Source organism: Lepidochelys kempii, chromosome 9 (genome assembly GCF_965140265.1).
Source record: "Lepidochelys kempii isolate rLepKem1 chromosome 9, rLepKem1.hap2, whole genome shotgun sequence".
Taxonomy (NCBI): domain Eukaryota; kingdom Metazoa; phylum Chordata; order Testudines; family Cheloniidae; genus Lepidochelys; species Lepidochelys kempii.
The window spans coordinates 17,144,304-17,159,092 of record NC_133264.1 but is presented as its reverse complement, the minus strand read 5'-3'; the positions used below and the strand labels follow the sequence as shown (position 1 = coordinate 17,159,092).

The 14,789-nt window shown below is 44.9% G+C and overlaps 2 protein-coding genes and 1 non-coding gene across 5 annotated transcripts in view; 2 read left to right on the top strand and 1 right to left on the bottom strand.

Annotated features, from left to right (window-relative positions):
* Positions 1 to 14,789, top strand: part of GPR160 (G protein-coupled receptor 160) — a 660,951-nt gene that overhangs the window by 407,205 nt on the left and 238,957 nt on the right. The gene's annotated exons all lie outside the window — the stretch shown is intronic.
* Positions 4,635 to 9,005, bottom strand: ACTRT3 (actin related protein T3). Of its 3 annotated transcripts, none has more exons than XM_073358757.1 (3): positions 8,803 to 9,005; positions 5,249 to 5,653; positions 4,635 to 5,062 (listed from the first exon to the last, which is right to left on the bottom strand). In XM_073358757.1, exons 1-3 carry the CDS (start codon positions 9,003 to 9,005, stop codon positions 4,735 to 4,737), a joined length of 936 nt encoding a protein of 311 aa, XP_073214858.1. In that variant the 3' UTR covers positions 4,635 to 4,734. The 3 variants fall into 3 exon arrangements, with proteins under 3 accessions (XP_073214858.1, XP_073214857.1, XP_073214856.1); XM_073358756.1 differs by having other exon boundaries at positions 4,635 to 5,493; positions 5,605 to 5,653; XM_073358755.1 differs by having other exon boundaries at positions 4,635 to 5,653.
* Positions 12,557 to 12,629, top strand: TRNAV-AAC (transfer RNA valine (anticodon AAC)). The gene has a single exon. It is a non-coding gene; the product is annotated as a tRNA-Val (tRNA).

Below are 14,789 nucleotides of genomic sequence, written 5' to 3'. Positions count from 1 at the left end.
TTTCAGGGATTTTGAGAGTACCCAATTATTCAGGGAGCACATCCCTGCTGGCCAGCCAGATGGGGAAAGGGAGAGAAGCAACATTCAAGGGAAGGTCTCTTGACTGCTTTCTAGAGATGCTGCAAAAGCAGTCAACTCCAGCACATGCTTGAGGCTCACTCATTTCTCTAATATAAAGATCTCACCATACTCATTGCCTCTGCCATCCCCAGGCTAGCCAACAGCAATGCACACACAACTGAGCCTTCCAGGCACACGATCTGGAGGCTTAAATCATTGCAGCACATGGCTGATCTTTCACTCCTTTGAATAGGAATTACATCTACCTCTGCAAGCTACAAGTAACAAAGCCTACCATCACCTAGGCCCCAAGTACTTGAACAATCACTTCTTGCCCTATTCATTTTAATTTATAAAACATCCTGCCCAACCAATAAATCAACCCAGGGGTTGTTTCTTAGGCATTAGGTCCTGGCCAGACTGGGACTTTTCCAGTTAAGTATATTTAATTGTGGACTTTTTTCTCCAATTTCACCTTAGATGGTCCTAGGGCATTTGGCAGGATTCACTTGTTTCATCCGGACCCTTCTTTCCATCCAGTTTTGGCACTTCCATCTTCCTTTCCCCTACCTTGACTAATGGCACGTCTAGAGGTAATTATTTCATCTAGTGCTAGATTTGTCTGACAAAAAGGCATGTTAAACATAAGACTGAACATATGTACCGTGAGCTGTTCCCTGCTTACTTTTAACTTGCAGGAGAATTGAAAGGAGAAAAAAGAGTGAGGTTTTTTGCAGAGGGGATTCCAACTATTCAGAGACATGGCAGAGACCTGTTTAGTTTCTTGGGAAGTAAGCATCTTATAGCAATGAACATAGTCAAGCAAGGACTGACACTGTGTAGTTTCAGGTAGGAACCCCATACAATTCTATTTAATTGCTGTCAAAGAGGGGTGAGGGAGGGAGAGGCTTGAAGGACAGAAGGGTAGGAACCCTCACTTGAAAATATTTTACTTTAGGATGTTTTGTTGTGTGTGAAGTAAACTTGCCTTCTCTTTGGTTAGCTGCAAGTCCCAAAAGCAATATTTGATAGATGTTAAGCTAAAGTTAGATGAGAAAACAAAAGATATTCCTAACTTATCAAGTAAAAATGAGTAAAGCGGTTACTTTGAACTAAGAAACTGGACCACAGGACAATGGTAAAGGGTTGTAGAGCTTTATATTTTTAGTAAGAACAAATTCATTAGAACGGTTATACATACAAAACAGGAAGATGTGTTTTCTTTTACCAATCCACAAGACACACACATAGCTTTCTTACTTTTCCTTTAGAAACATAGCATGTATTTTCCCCACTCACTCCACTCTGCCTTAGTCTACCCTCATTTTACATTAAAGAAAGAAAACAGCCACTAGGTGGTGCTGGTCAAACATCAATTTACTAAACTGCAGCTATATGATGCAGTAAGGCCCTGCACTGAGTTTTAGGCCTGGTCTACACTTAAAATGTAGGTTGAGATAGCTACTCACTTAGGGAGGTGGTATTCTCACACCAAAAGAAAAACCCCTTCCATCGGCGTAGGCTGCATCTACATTTTGGGGTTATGCCAACACAGTATAGCCCCATAGTGTAAACATGGCCTAAGATACACATTCATCCAAAATATGATCCTAATACTTTAGTTGACTTGGTTATATCAATCACATGGATGTGAAAAATTCACAGCCCTCAGAGATGCAGTTAAGCCAACCCAAGGCCCAGTGTAGACACGTGAGGCTGACAAAAGAATTCATCTTTCAGCTACCCCCTCTCAAGGGGATAGATTTACTATAACAGCAAAACTCCTGTTACTGTAGCATCCACACTACAGCAGCACAGCTGCCACGCTGCTTGCAGTTTCCACGGTATGCATCCGATGAAGTGAGCTGTAGCTCACGAAAGCTCATGCTCAAATAAATTGGTTAGTCTCTAAGGTGCCACAAGTACTCCTTTTCTTTTTGCTGCTTGCAGTGGAGACATACCCTAAGCAAAACCCAGGCTCTGTAAGAAAGAGGTAAACAGAAGACAAAGCCTGAACACCTTCGACACCCTCCTTATCATGCCTCCCATTGCACAACCCAGGACATTATTTATAGACAGTTTTCCTTTGTGCTTGTCTAGTCAGGACTGTGGCATTTCTCCCACAATTAGCCTCCATGTCAGTGATACTTAGACCTCAGTGATTCAAAGAACCAAATTAGCAATCAGAAGAGCCACTGTAGTGTGAATTCATTGTTTCATTTACAATAGTACTATATATTCATATTTTAAATACAGATAGAGTATTTCCACAGAAAATGACTGACCACGTATTTTATCAACCGCAATTGGTTAACATTGTAAGAGCATCCTGATAGATTAATAACTTAGATTGCTTCATAAATTAAATCAGTTTAATATCACGAGCCTGTATCACTGCATGTATGTCTGAGTTGCAGCACTCAAAAAAGTATTAAAAATCTTGTTTAACTATACATGGCAAGACTGATGGGCCAATGAGAGGAAATTAACTCTCAGCCTGACGTTTTTTTTATTATTCCTGGACAAAAAGAGGCTTCTCCTCTAAGAGAGGCTGAACATTCAAGACTCCAGAAGCCCTGCTTTTGTTTTTACCTGCAGCTCTCCTCTTGGATCCAGGAAGTCCACAGATAATGAAATTGGGTCTCTGTGGGCCGCCCTCCTCCCAACAACCTCTTTATCATGCTTTGACCCTGCTCCTCCCCCAACCACACACACACACACCCGGCGCCAACCTGTGGCCCTTCTTGCCATATTCACGCACTACCAAGCAGGGAGAGTCACAGAGCACAGCCCTGTGTGCCGGGGGGCCGCCAGAGGGGGAAGAGTAACAGATTATGGGTGTCGGGGGGGGGGCGCACAGAGCAGGACCCTGTGCATGTGTTGGGGTCTCAGAGCAGGACCCTGGGAGAGGTGGGGTCCCAGGGGCAGGTTGGGGGGGTCAGAGAGCAAGGCCCCCACCATGTTGGGGGACACTCACAGACGGGGTGGGGCCAGGGTCACGCAGTGGGGCCCCGGGCGTATGTTGGGGGGGGGCAGGGCGCCGGAGGCGAGCGTTTGGGGGAGGGCGGGGGTCACGGAGCAGGGCCCCGGGCACGTGTTTTGAGGGGGGGCGGGGAGAGAACGAAGCGGGGGTCTTAGGAAACCGCTCGCCCGTCGTTGGGCAGCGCAGCGGAGCAGTCCCCTCACGGCGGACGGAGGCCGGGGCAGATTCGCGCGGCTGTAGGAGACGGGCCCGCCTCCGCTCCCGACTCGGCGTGTCTGAGAGCAGCTCCGACCGCGGGCCCCACAGCTCAGGGGAGGGCGGTTGCCTGGGGCTGCCGCTCACGTTTGCTCTCCCGGCCGACTCGCCCGGGACCCGCCCTTCCACCCCGGCCGCCCCCGAGGCTGACAGAGACGAACTCTTCGCGGCAGCAGTGGCGCGAACCGGCTGACCGCGGCCTCACCAGGGCGGGGCGGCGGGGACTTCGCTGGCGGGTCCCACCGCCGGCCCAGGTCGGCGTGGGAGGGGAGGACCCCTCGCTGACGTTTTTTGGTTGGTGTCTCCGCCCGCTCCCCCCGGCCGCTGAAAGTCAGCGAGTAAAACAGCGGCCGGCTGCGGCGGGGAAGGGGCCACGTTAAACTTAGGGTTAGAAAAACTGGGGCCCCCCCCCGCGCCGCCGTTCGAGCCTGCCTTGCAGCGGATCTTATATACCCTCCCCCGTCCCGCCCTCGCGCATGGATTGGCTAGCGAGAGTCTCCTCTGTTTCCATTGGCTTGGCGGGCCGCGGAGGGGAAATGGTATCGCTCGCGGGAGATTGGAAATGCCTGACTCCGCCCACAAGCAAACCACGTGGCTTACGAGTCTCTTTTCTTTCTCTCGCCTAGCCCAGTTCTAGCAGCGGTGCTATGTAAAGTGGCCCGCTTGTAGTGCTCTTATCTCACCTGCTCCATAGTCACAAAAGTCACGTGGCCAGGAAACCCGTTCTGTTCTCCCCACAAAACCCACACACGCCAATGGCCCCACATCGCTACGGCCAGAGAGGCTATTGGCTCTTCAACATAGGCATCAAATCCACCTGGCCAGAGTTCTCTCTTCTACCTATTCTAGGGAGAATTTTCCCTAATGAGGCAGGTGCTTGGGCTGACCTTAGTTCCAACCAAAGGAAAACAAAGTGGATCTCTTTATTTTGTGGTCATAACTCAAAAGAAAGGAGTTTCTCGTCTGTAAATATCTCTCTTCCAACTAGGTCTCGCTAGAAAAATAATCTACCAAATATGTGCATAATAACATTGCAATGGCCTGTGTCCCTCATTTATTTCCTGCTCAATATTACATTTTAGTAATGGAAATGTCTGTTAGAAAGTGTGGGGATATTACACTTATACATACATTCAGTAATAATGGGATAAGATTTAAAAAGCCGTTGTTGTAAAATTGTCACTTTCATCTACTTCACTTGTTTTCCGCACTGTTGTGTCCTTGTGTAAAGAACTCTCTCACTAGAAATCCAGAACATTTTATACATATTCATAAAGATATATTCTAGAACAAGCACACCCAGAGTCATGATTTTTATTAGTCTTTCACCAAATACTACAGGCATAGGCCTCCTAGAGTTTTGAGGTTACTATAATTTGAGGTTCTTTTCTTTCCCACAACACTTTCAGTTAGATCCTTTTAAAAACAACTGGATTTCAGAAGCATTTTCTATGCACTATGTTAGGCCCAATTTCCCTGTACTCTGCCATGGTAATCCACATTTGCTGGAAGGCAGAGAGGGAGGAGAGGATGGAGCCCCCCATCCAAACAGAGAACTTCCTGTCAGGGGGAGCCATGACCTTCACCTCAGTGTCACTGGGGACCATGCGGATTAACTCTTTGGTTACACGCTCAGCCAGGCCAGGGAAGAGGCTGGAACCACCAGACAGGATTATGTTGGAGTAAAAGTTGGTCCTTAGGTCAATGTCACACTTCATGATGGTGTTGAAGCAGAGCTTGTCAATCCCTGGGGCCTCTATGCCAATATTAGATGGGCAGAAAAGGGTCTCAGGGCAGCGGAACCTTTGATTTTGGACTTTAATAACCTGCCCATCAGGCAGCCTGTAAGATTTCTCTACTTCCCTTGGATTCTTAGCCATCTCCTCTTCTGGATACAGACACACATAACACATGTTCTCCTTCATGTCTCGTACAATCTCCCTTTCAGCTGTACTGACCAGGGAGACACCACTCTCTTTAAGGATCCTCATCAGGTAGTCTGTAAGGTCACGGCCAGCCAGGTCAAGCCGGAGAACGGCATGGGACAAGCAGTAGCCCTCAAAAATAGGTACAGTGTGGGTAACGCCATCACCAGAGTCCATCACACAGCCCGTGGTAAGGCCTGATGCATAGAGTGCCAGTACGGCCTGGATGGCCACATAAAGGGCTGGTACCTCAAAGCGCTCAAAGAGAACCTTTGTCATATGTTCTCGATTGACCAGTGGGTTGAGCGGTGCCTCGGTGAACAGTGCTGGCCGCTCACTTGCCTTCATCTTCAGGTCATGGTCATAGACATTCTTCCACACAGCCTCCATGTCCGCCCAAGATGTGACAATTCCATGTTCCACTGGGTACCTACATGTGGTTCAAACAGATGAAAAACAAAGGCAACATTTTCCTAACAAAATCACCATGTCCATAACCCCAGCATTCACCATTTACCAGGTTCACCTTGTCTGGTGATTCCCAAGTATAGCATTTCATGAAGTGTATTGTATATAAAACTCTTAAGTCACAAGTGTTTACTTGAAAAATAAAATGAATAATGGCCTGTGTTCAAGAAAGTTGGTGATTGCCTCCTAGAGCTGCTGAACATCCTTAACTCTCAATGCACCTAAGAAGGGATATAGCACGTTGCAGGATTAGGACCTACATTTTAAAAAGTATGTAAACATGATTTTTAAAATATTACTGAAAAGTCCAATATGAATCTTTTACAATTTATTAATTTCATATTGATAATGTATGTTTATTAAACATTATTGTGGGAGTATTTCTTCTGCAAAACCTCAAAAATTCATCCAGTAGATTAGTAGCTAGAAGATTTACCTTACTCTCTGATAACACTCAACAAGTATAGAGAGTGTAAAGCAGGGTGGTCAACCTGAGGCTGAGAAGGAGCCAGAATTTACCAGTGTACATTGCCAAAGAGCCACATTAATATGTCAGCAGCTCCCCAGCAGCTCCCCATACCCGCTCCCAGCATCTGTCACCCAGGAATTGGTCCTGCTTCGAGCAGGGGGTTGGACTAGATGACCTTCTGGGGTCCCTTCCAACCCTGATATTCTATGATTCTATGTGTGTGTGTGTTGTATCCAAAAAAAAGTGTCTGTGGAGTATCTAGTTTAGCACTTTACACTCACATTTGCTAATCTGAACTAATTGGTATGCTAGTCTAGACAAGCCCTGAGAGATCTATGTATTTGTTTTCCCTTTTTCTGTCTCCTTTTTTACTCTTTGTTGTGTACAATTTTCCAGTCTCTTCTTCTTTTCACTCTCTCCAGTTTTTCTTTTTCTTCTTTTAGTGCTTCCTTTTCTCCACCAGATCCCTTGAATTCCACTTTTCCTAACCCAGAGCTTTTCCTATTCCCTCCTCTAATTCCTCTCCCTGCTACTACTCCCTACACAACCTTCCCACCTATTTGTAGGTGCATTGTCAATCAATAGCTTTATCTACATCAAAGAAAAGCACCATTATATTTTATAGTGGTTCCTGTGAAACTGCTGTAAATTGTAATGGTGCGGTGTGTCCACAAACTAGCCATCTTGGCTAATATAAAACTATTCAGCATGTCACACCACTCTTTCCAATCATTGTACTTCTAATGTAAAATGGGTGCAATGTTTCCAGCACAGGTCCCTAAAGCAGTGTTTTGTAGGAGTTATCCACAACTGGAGAAGTGCTATACCATTTAAAAGAAAACTGGAACTGTATAATTCAGTGTATTTCAATATACAAAGTAGCACATGCTTTATGGAAGCTTCTCTATTTTTTTTAAAGAAGAAAACCCCGAAAACTGCATGCATCACACCTTATTAAACAGAAAACTCTAATGTGTAAAAATAATAGATGCTTCAGTAATTTATCACAGGAATGTAGTCTGAAATACAAGAGACAATGTACATTGCAACTGCTAAAGAGATTACAAGAGCAGTAGCGTATTATTGTGTGTAGCTGCAGTCTAGGCCTATGAAAAGGTGCAGCTGCAATTACAGCATTTTCTGTCTACATTAGCACTGCAGTGGGGCAGGGTGATGCAGGATACAATGGTGCTCGGGAAGGACAACTGCAGCAGTGCACTCCTGCAACTGCTTTTGTGTGTCGACATGAGGTGTGTTTCAAGGATAATGGGCCCTCCTCAGGCCCTACGCTACCAGCACTCCCAGCTACCTTCGAACTAGATACAATTAACTTAGGCTTGAATAGAGACTGGGAATGGTTGTAATTATAAAAAGTAACCTATTTCCCCTTGTTTATTCCTTCCCCCTCCACCCCCCCACTGTTCCTCAGACGTTCTTGTTAAACCCTGGATTTGTGCTGGAAATGGCCCACCTTGATTATCACACACATTGTAAGGAGAGCGATCACTTTAGATAAGCTATTACCAACAGGAGAGTGGGTGCGGGGAGAGAAAACCTTTTGTAGTGATAAACACCCATTTTTTCATGGTCTGTGTGTATAAAAACATCTTCTGTATTTTCCATAGTATGCATCCGATGAAGTGAGCTGGAGCTCATGAAAGCTTATGCTCAAATAAATTGGTTAGTCTCTAAGGTGCCACAAGTACTCCTTTTCTTTTTGCAAATACAGACTAACATGGCTGTTACTCTGAAAGGTGTTTGTAATGTCTCTTTTATACCCAAATGCACTAACATAGCTACATGGCAGATGAAATTGTTTTGCACACCTCCCCATGCCCTTTGGAAACCTTCACACCAGCTGCAAAAGTTCATAAAGATGTAGCAGTCAAACTGCACAGAATTTTAGATGCATCTTTCTCTGTCTCTACCCTCTCTTTCTTTGTTTCTGTGGCCCCCTTCCCTTCTTTTCCACACTTCCAGCCTCCTCTGTTAGTCTCTATTCTTTCTTCCTTGTTTTGCTCTCCCTCCCACTTTTTGACCTTGTTTGGCCTTGTCTCATGTTTACCTTTGGGATGCTTGTATCAGTCTGTGCAGAGCAAAAGCCAATAGCAACAGCCTTTCATTTGGAAAAGGCCCTGCAGGTTCTTCAACAGTTTCCTTCTGCAGCCCCTTCCATGATCAAACATCTAAGTGACTAGTACAGAGGAAAACTCTTCCTCCTGTACCAAACTCTCTCCATGAGGAGAGGCCTCCAAAAGAGACTGCTGTCTGAGGCAATGCTCCTTCCTTGTTCAGATGCCAGCCCTCCTGTCCCAGCTCACCCTGCATCCACCTAACTGCTGCTTCACAACATTCCTCCCACAAGGCTAATGGTACCTGATGAGCAGGGATAGCTCCTCCTCCCTCCTCAGTACCTGATGGACACATTCTTCATTAAAGCAACCTGCCTCTCCACCTTGGGCAGGGGCCCCTGTCATCTCCTTTCCTACCTGGTACCCAATGAAGAGGACCCCCCCACTTGGCCTGCTCCCCACCCACTTTCCATCTTTCCATGTCCCCCTCTTTAGACCAGGTGGAGAGAACCCACTCCTTCGCCTGCTCTCCTCATTTCCCCAGGCCTAGCCCCCACCATTCTCTGATACCTGATGGAGAGGATCCCACGCTTGGCTTGTGCCTCATCCCCAATATAGAGGTCCTTCTGGCCTGCTCCCAGCATCACAGCCTTGGCTTTAGGCCGGCCTGTTATGTTGCTGTAGGTGAAACGTGGTTCCTTGTCCCCAGCTATGCCTGCCTTGATCAGGCCCGAGCCATTGTCTATAACCACAGCCGATAACAGATCCCCCATCCCAGGATGTGGTTTTCCACCTGCCACTTCCCGCACAGGCCACTGGGGAGTGGTGAGGGCCAGCAACTTCCCCTTCATGAGATAATCCCCTCCTATTATGACAGAGGCACATACAGGAGTAGTGCCCTGGTTGCTAAGACACCCCCTCAGCTCTTATCAAGCTAAGAAAAGTCCAACTGTTCACTACCTGCATGGGAAACTCCCTGATTGCTGGAGGAGCTGGCTTGGAGCCCCATGATTTAACTTGCTACCTGTCACTGTAGTAGCTGTGTGTGTGGTTTTTGGAGGGGGGTGAGGGAGTGAGAGAACCTGGATTTGTGCAGGAAATGGCCCACCTTGATTATCATACACATTGTGAAGAGAGTGGTCACTTTGGATGGGCTATTACCAGCAGGAGAGTGAGTTGGGGGGGGGGGAGAAAACCTGGATTTGTGCTGGAAATGGCCCAACTTGATGATCACTTTAGATAAGCTATTACCAGCAGGACAGTAGGGCGGGAGGAGGTATTGTTTCATGGTCTCTGTGTGTATATAATGTCTTCTGCAGTTTCCACGGTATGCATCCGACGAAGTGAGCTGTAGCTAGCTCATGCTCAAATAAATTGGTTAGTCTCTAAGGTGCCACAAGTACTCCTTTTCTTTTTGCGAATACAGACTAACACGGCTGTTACTCTGAAACCTGTAGTAGCTGAGTGCCTCATTGCCTTCCATATGAAAACTAATAGCAATAACAACATTCCTGGGGCTCCCTCTTTTTTAGGATAAAATATTTGATTGGGGTAGGGTTTTTCTTTTTTAAATTTGATTAACATACTTTAAAAATAATTAGAATAATCTGCTAGGGAGGCCCAAGATCTGCAAGTTGCCACTGGGAATTGATGGTGTTAATTCTGGTGGTAGGACTTTTCCCTCTCAGTCAGTAATGAAATTTTCTAACACACCTTTAGGGCAGGCAGCACCTTGAGACTGGCAAGCCTGCCATAATCATGTGGTCAGACCCAAGCTTTGCTCTGGACAATGGTGAGGAATCTCTCCTTAGTCTGTTGCTTGAAAGGGAGGCTGGACAGATCCACAGAGTACTGAATTAGTTCTCTGGCTTTCCAATACACAAGTCTCAGTAGATGCCTATTTTGCTTTTGCCTAAGACAGGTCCTAGCAGCTTAATTTAATATATGGGATATGAGGTCTTGATGATTTGAGGTCATTAAAGAGTGCAAGACACTTTTTGTAAGAGTTAAGCTGTTAACCATTGTGTCCAAGACAAATTCCAACTCAGGCAATTGTATTTTGCAGTCTAGGTTCCCAAAATAGTTTTAATTGGGCACAGTCTTCTTTACTTTCTCTAAACTGAGTGGTATTGTTAAATAGTGGCTGAATTTCATTCCAAAGATGTTAACATTTCTGAGGTGAATGAAGTGATTCATATATATATATATATATAGTTTGCCTGTCAATTTGTTAAATTTGTAAAGGGATTTGTTATTTTTTGGGATTAAAGACACCGTAGGTATATGTTATTGCTAATATAAATACAACATTTACTTTTCTTCTTATAGCTCTTTTCAGCTTTTTATGAGAAATTTTACCCTCTTCAGTGTTGCTATAATGTTCTTTTTTTCTTGGTCCTACAAATTAAGGCCAGGATTTTGTAACTGGGTCTGTGTAGGTGGCTATTGGGGTCCAGCCACGTGCATCCAATTGTAGGATCAGAGCCATAACTTCCACTATTTACTATCACAATGCTGCATTGTTTAGATACAAACATCAGTGGGGGACTGTTTGCTTTCTGATTTCAAAAAATCCTGCTTTTACTGTCCTTGTTTTTTAAATTAACAGAAATATTTGGCAGGTTTCAGAGTGATAGCTGTGTTAGTCTGTATCAGCAAAAATAACGAGGAGTCCTTGTGGCACCTTAGAGACTAACAAATTTATCTATTTATTTATTTTAAATATTTGACTGATTTTTGGTTAAGTTATTTTAACAACATTTAAATTTTAGTCCAAAACTGAGCTCCCTTTAATACTACAGTACTAAACAAATATTGAGTCACTTAATCTACAGGAATAATAGTTTATTAGAATTCAGATATTAATTTTAATACACTCTAGTTGTTGAAGGAATATCTTCCACCAACCATCCAATCTAGAAAAGGAAAAAATAAACATAAATGGTGGTATGCCAGTGGGGGGGGAGGGGAGCATGTGTGTGACTCAAAAGAAAGTCAAACTATGTGTATCATGCTTAACTACTTAGGAACACAAAGTTGATCACGAAATTAAAGCTCCTCCCACCCGCACTGTGTATCTGTTTCAAACAGGTAGCCTTTGAAAATGCCAAAAAGGAACATTATGTCCTTCTTGAGCCCTGCCCCTAGTCTTTGCACCAAGCACTGGAGAGAGTAGATTGACGCTTGGGGCTGGGTAGGTGTCAAAAGGGGGCGACTGCGGCTTAGCCACAGGCCCAAGGTAAAAGGAAAAGGAGGACTAGTGGCACCTTAGAGACTAACCAATTTATCTGAGCATAAGCTTTCGTGTTGAGCTACAGCTCACTTCATCGGATGCATTCAGTGGAATCCACCAAAGCTCATGCTCAAATAAATTGGTTAGTCTCTAAGGTGCCACAAGTCCCCCTTGTCTTTTTGCGAATACAGACTAACGCGGCTGCTCCTCTGAGGCCCGATGTGAAGGTTGTAGGCGCTCCTATGCAGCTCTGCCTGCTCTACAGTCCCCAGAGCGGGGCACGGGCCAGGCTGCGAAGGGACACACGAGGCAGACCCGGTTTAGGGAGGGAACCCGGAGTTATTAAGCACGCTCCCCAGGGTCATGCGTACTGCGGGGCGGTGCTGCGCACGCCGCGGAGGCGGGGGGTATGGGATACATACCGTACGCAGCCCTCACCCGCGCGGGGGGTGCGCTGCGCCTGCCCCGGGCCTGGGGGGCGCCTGGAGTGGGGGCTCTGTTGTGCACGTGACGCCCGGGAAAGTCGCGTGGGGGGAGGGGAGGCATAAATCGATGCCTACGCCGTGGCGAATCGATTAATTGTATCCTCGGAGGTGGGTGCTGCCCAGTGATGTGTTGCAGTCCTCAGTGCCGCCCCTGCTGGGCGCTAGGGTGCCATGCCTGATGGGTGGGTGGGTGGGATGCGGTGCTGGGAGCAGAGGGGCCAGTCCATAGTCACGGGGGGGGGGGGGGGGGGGGGCCGTGCATGCTCCAGAAGCGCAGTCGCGTGGAGCCCCGTTGCAGTGGCCCGGGGACAGCTCCCCCCCCCCAAACTGTTGTCACTGGTGTTTCAAGCAATTTGTGCGTCAGTCTAACCCATGTTTGTGTTAGGCGCTCCACTGAGTGCCTGGAGACCTGGTCAGATGCACTGAGTGCCTGGAGACCTGGTCAGATGCAAGTGTCGTCCACCTGAATCTAGGCAGGGGTTGCTTCTCCGGAAAATGGCGCTAACGTTGTAAATAAAGGTCCTGCACATTGCAGCTCTTATTAGAACACTCAGGGTCCTCCAGCACATTCATAAAAGAGACAGTTTCAAAGCTGTTGCACAGGCAAGTTTCCGTAGTGTAGTGGTTATCACGTTCGCCTAACACGCGAAAGGTCCCCGGTTCGAAACCGGGCGGAAACAGTTTTGTCCCTAAATCTGTGTTTTAAGACTTCTTTTAAATACATTGTACTATACTGAATACTGTTGCATTAGGGAAAAAAAAATACATTTCCAAAAGGGGCAGTTTAAAATCTCTTTGACTGGTACCATTTTAATCCTTTCATTTTGTCAGGATGAGATCTTCGAAAAAGTAAAGTGCTTTATAGCATTGACCAGCCAGCTCTCCGGTTTTGTTTTTGTTTAATAATTCATACTTGAATGTACACTAGTGGAATCTGTTTCAAATTAATAGTTTTGTTAGATTCTTTTTAAACAGCAGTTTAAATGAGTGCAAAAATACACAATTTGAAGTTGTTAAAAGTTTTGAGCACTGTTTTAGGTTTCAGTTATGTGTATTTTGTAATGAAATCATATCTGGTATATGAGAAGAGCCAAAGGGCAATATCAAAGCCCTGAAAATAGTGAATAATATTAAGCAGCTTATTATTTACTCTGAGATAGCGCGTTAACAATGAAATTTGTCTAACATTAAAGTTGACGCCTTCTGTACCATCCCGTGATCTCCATGGATAACAAAATAAAAATTAGCATACAGTATTAATTATTATGTTATTTTTATTATTCTGATATTAATTATTCAAATAATTCCTTAAGAAACACTTCTTTTGCAAAGACTTTCAATGTTCAAGAAAGAAAGAAAGAAAAAGCTGGTACATTCTTTGTTTTAACTGTATTTCTAATGCATGCTCTGACCATGCAAACATTTACACAGGTAGCTTTATTCCTCTGAATAGTACCATTGAGTTCAAATAAAATTGCTCATGTGCATAAAGGATTGCAGGATTGGGGCCTTAGCATGTATGCTGTTTTGGGCAAGGACCATATTTTCCTATGTGTAATGAAATGGTGCAAAGCATACTGATGGTCCTCAGTAAACAACAAATAATAATAGAGCAAGCAATAATAAAACGAATGTAGCAAATAGGTCACTTTGCAATGGTAATAATGGAAACAATTGTTAAAACATATATATTGTGATAATACAATTGGCCATTAGATTTTCAACAAGAAATTGTAATTGTGTGCATCTATTTAAAGGGTAGATGGGGGCTTACATATCTTGCTATCTTTGTCAATTAGCCTGAAATGCATTGTCTGAACCTTTGACAGGCAATATTAGTGCTGATAAATAACTATTGTAATATTGTCACTTTCATTCATATTATTGATATGTGAAATGTAGGGACATTGGTAACAAAAGCAACGGAACCAAAGAAGACACACCAGGCAGCTCAAAATTTTTAACAGCAAATAAAACTGATTTTAATTTAGTTCATCTAGTAAAACAGAACCGTTAGCGTATTCTACTATCTTAATTAAATATTTAATTATCTGCATTAACTCCAGACTGTACCAATTAACATTCCCTTAATGGATCTGTGAAAGCTTTTTCCTATTTATGGGTCAGCCACAGATGCACTTTAGTTATAGTTGCTGTGACAGCCTTGAAGATGCTATGTTATAATAAGCTAAAGATACTGAGATGTAATAATTTTATAAACACTTTATGTGACCTGGTCAGTAAGATAAAGTTACTGTAGAATTATGTTGGGTTATTCAGATTTCCTGTTTGAATGTATTATTCTAACTTAATAAGGGGCTCTGGGAAAAACAAGCTTAAAGCAATACAATGGATCCAGATAAATAATTTCCCAGCAAACATGGTGGGGGGGGGCAGTCCCAACAGAATGGTGTAATTCCAGACACCAGTTTGATATGGTACAGTTGTTTTTCCATGTTGGGAGCTTAGCGATCAAAAGAACACAAAGGTCTTGTCTACACTTAAAAAGCTACAGTGGTGCCACTGAGCACTTGAGTGTAGACACTAACTATGATGATGGGAGTGGTTCTCCCGTTGGTGTAGGTTATCCACCTCCCTGAGAGGCAGTAGCTAGGTCAATGGAAGAATTCTTCCCCCGTCTACACGGGGGAAAAACACCCCCGAGGGCAGGAAGTTTCAGCGCTGTAAAGCACCAGTGTAGACAGTGCACCAGCACTGGGAGCCATGCTCCCAGCACTGGTAGCTATTCCCCTCGTGGAGGCGGTTTTTTAGTGCTGTCTCCCAGCACTCTGCCACGACTACACAAGCAACGCTAAAACGCTGCCGCAGCAGCACTTTAG

Excerpts from the sequence above, each read along its gene's own strand:
- ACTRT3 (XM_073358755.1), bottom strand. The coding sequence starts at position 9,005 with ATGGGGGATCTGTTATCGGCTGTGGTTATAGACAATGGCTCGGGCCTG. Across the intron at positions 5,654-8,802 it reads CGTGGGATCCTCTCCATCAG|GTACCCAGTGGAACATGGAA; the intron begins GTATCAGAGAAT and ends AACCACATGTAG.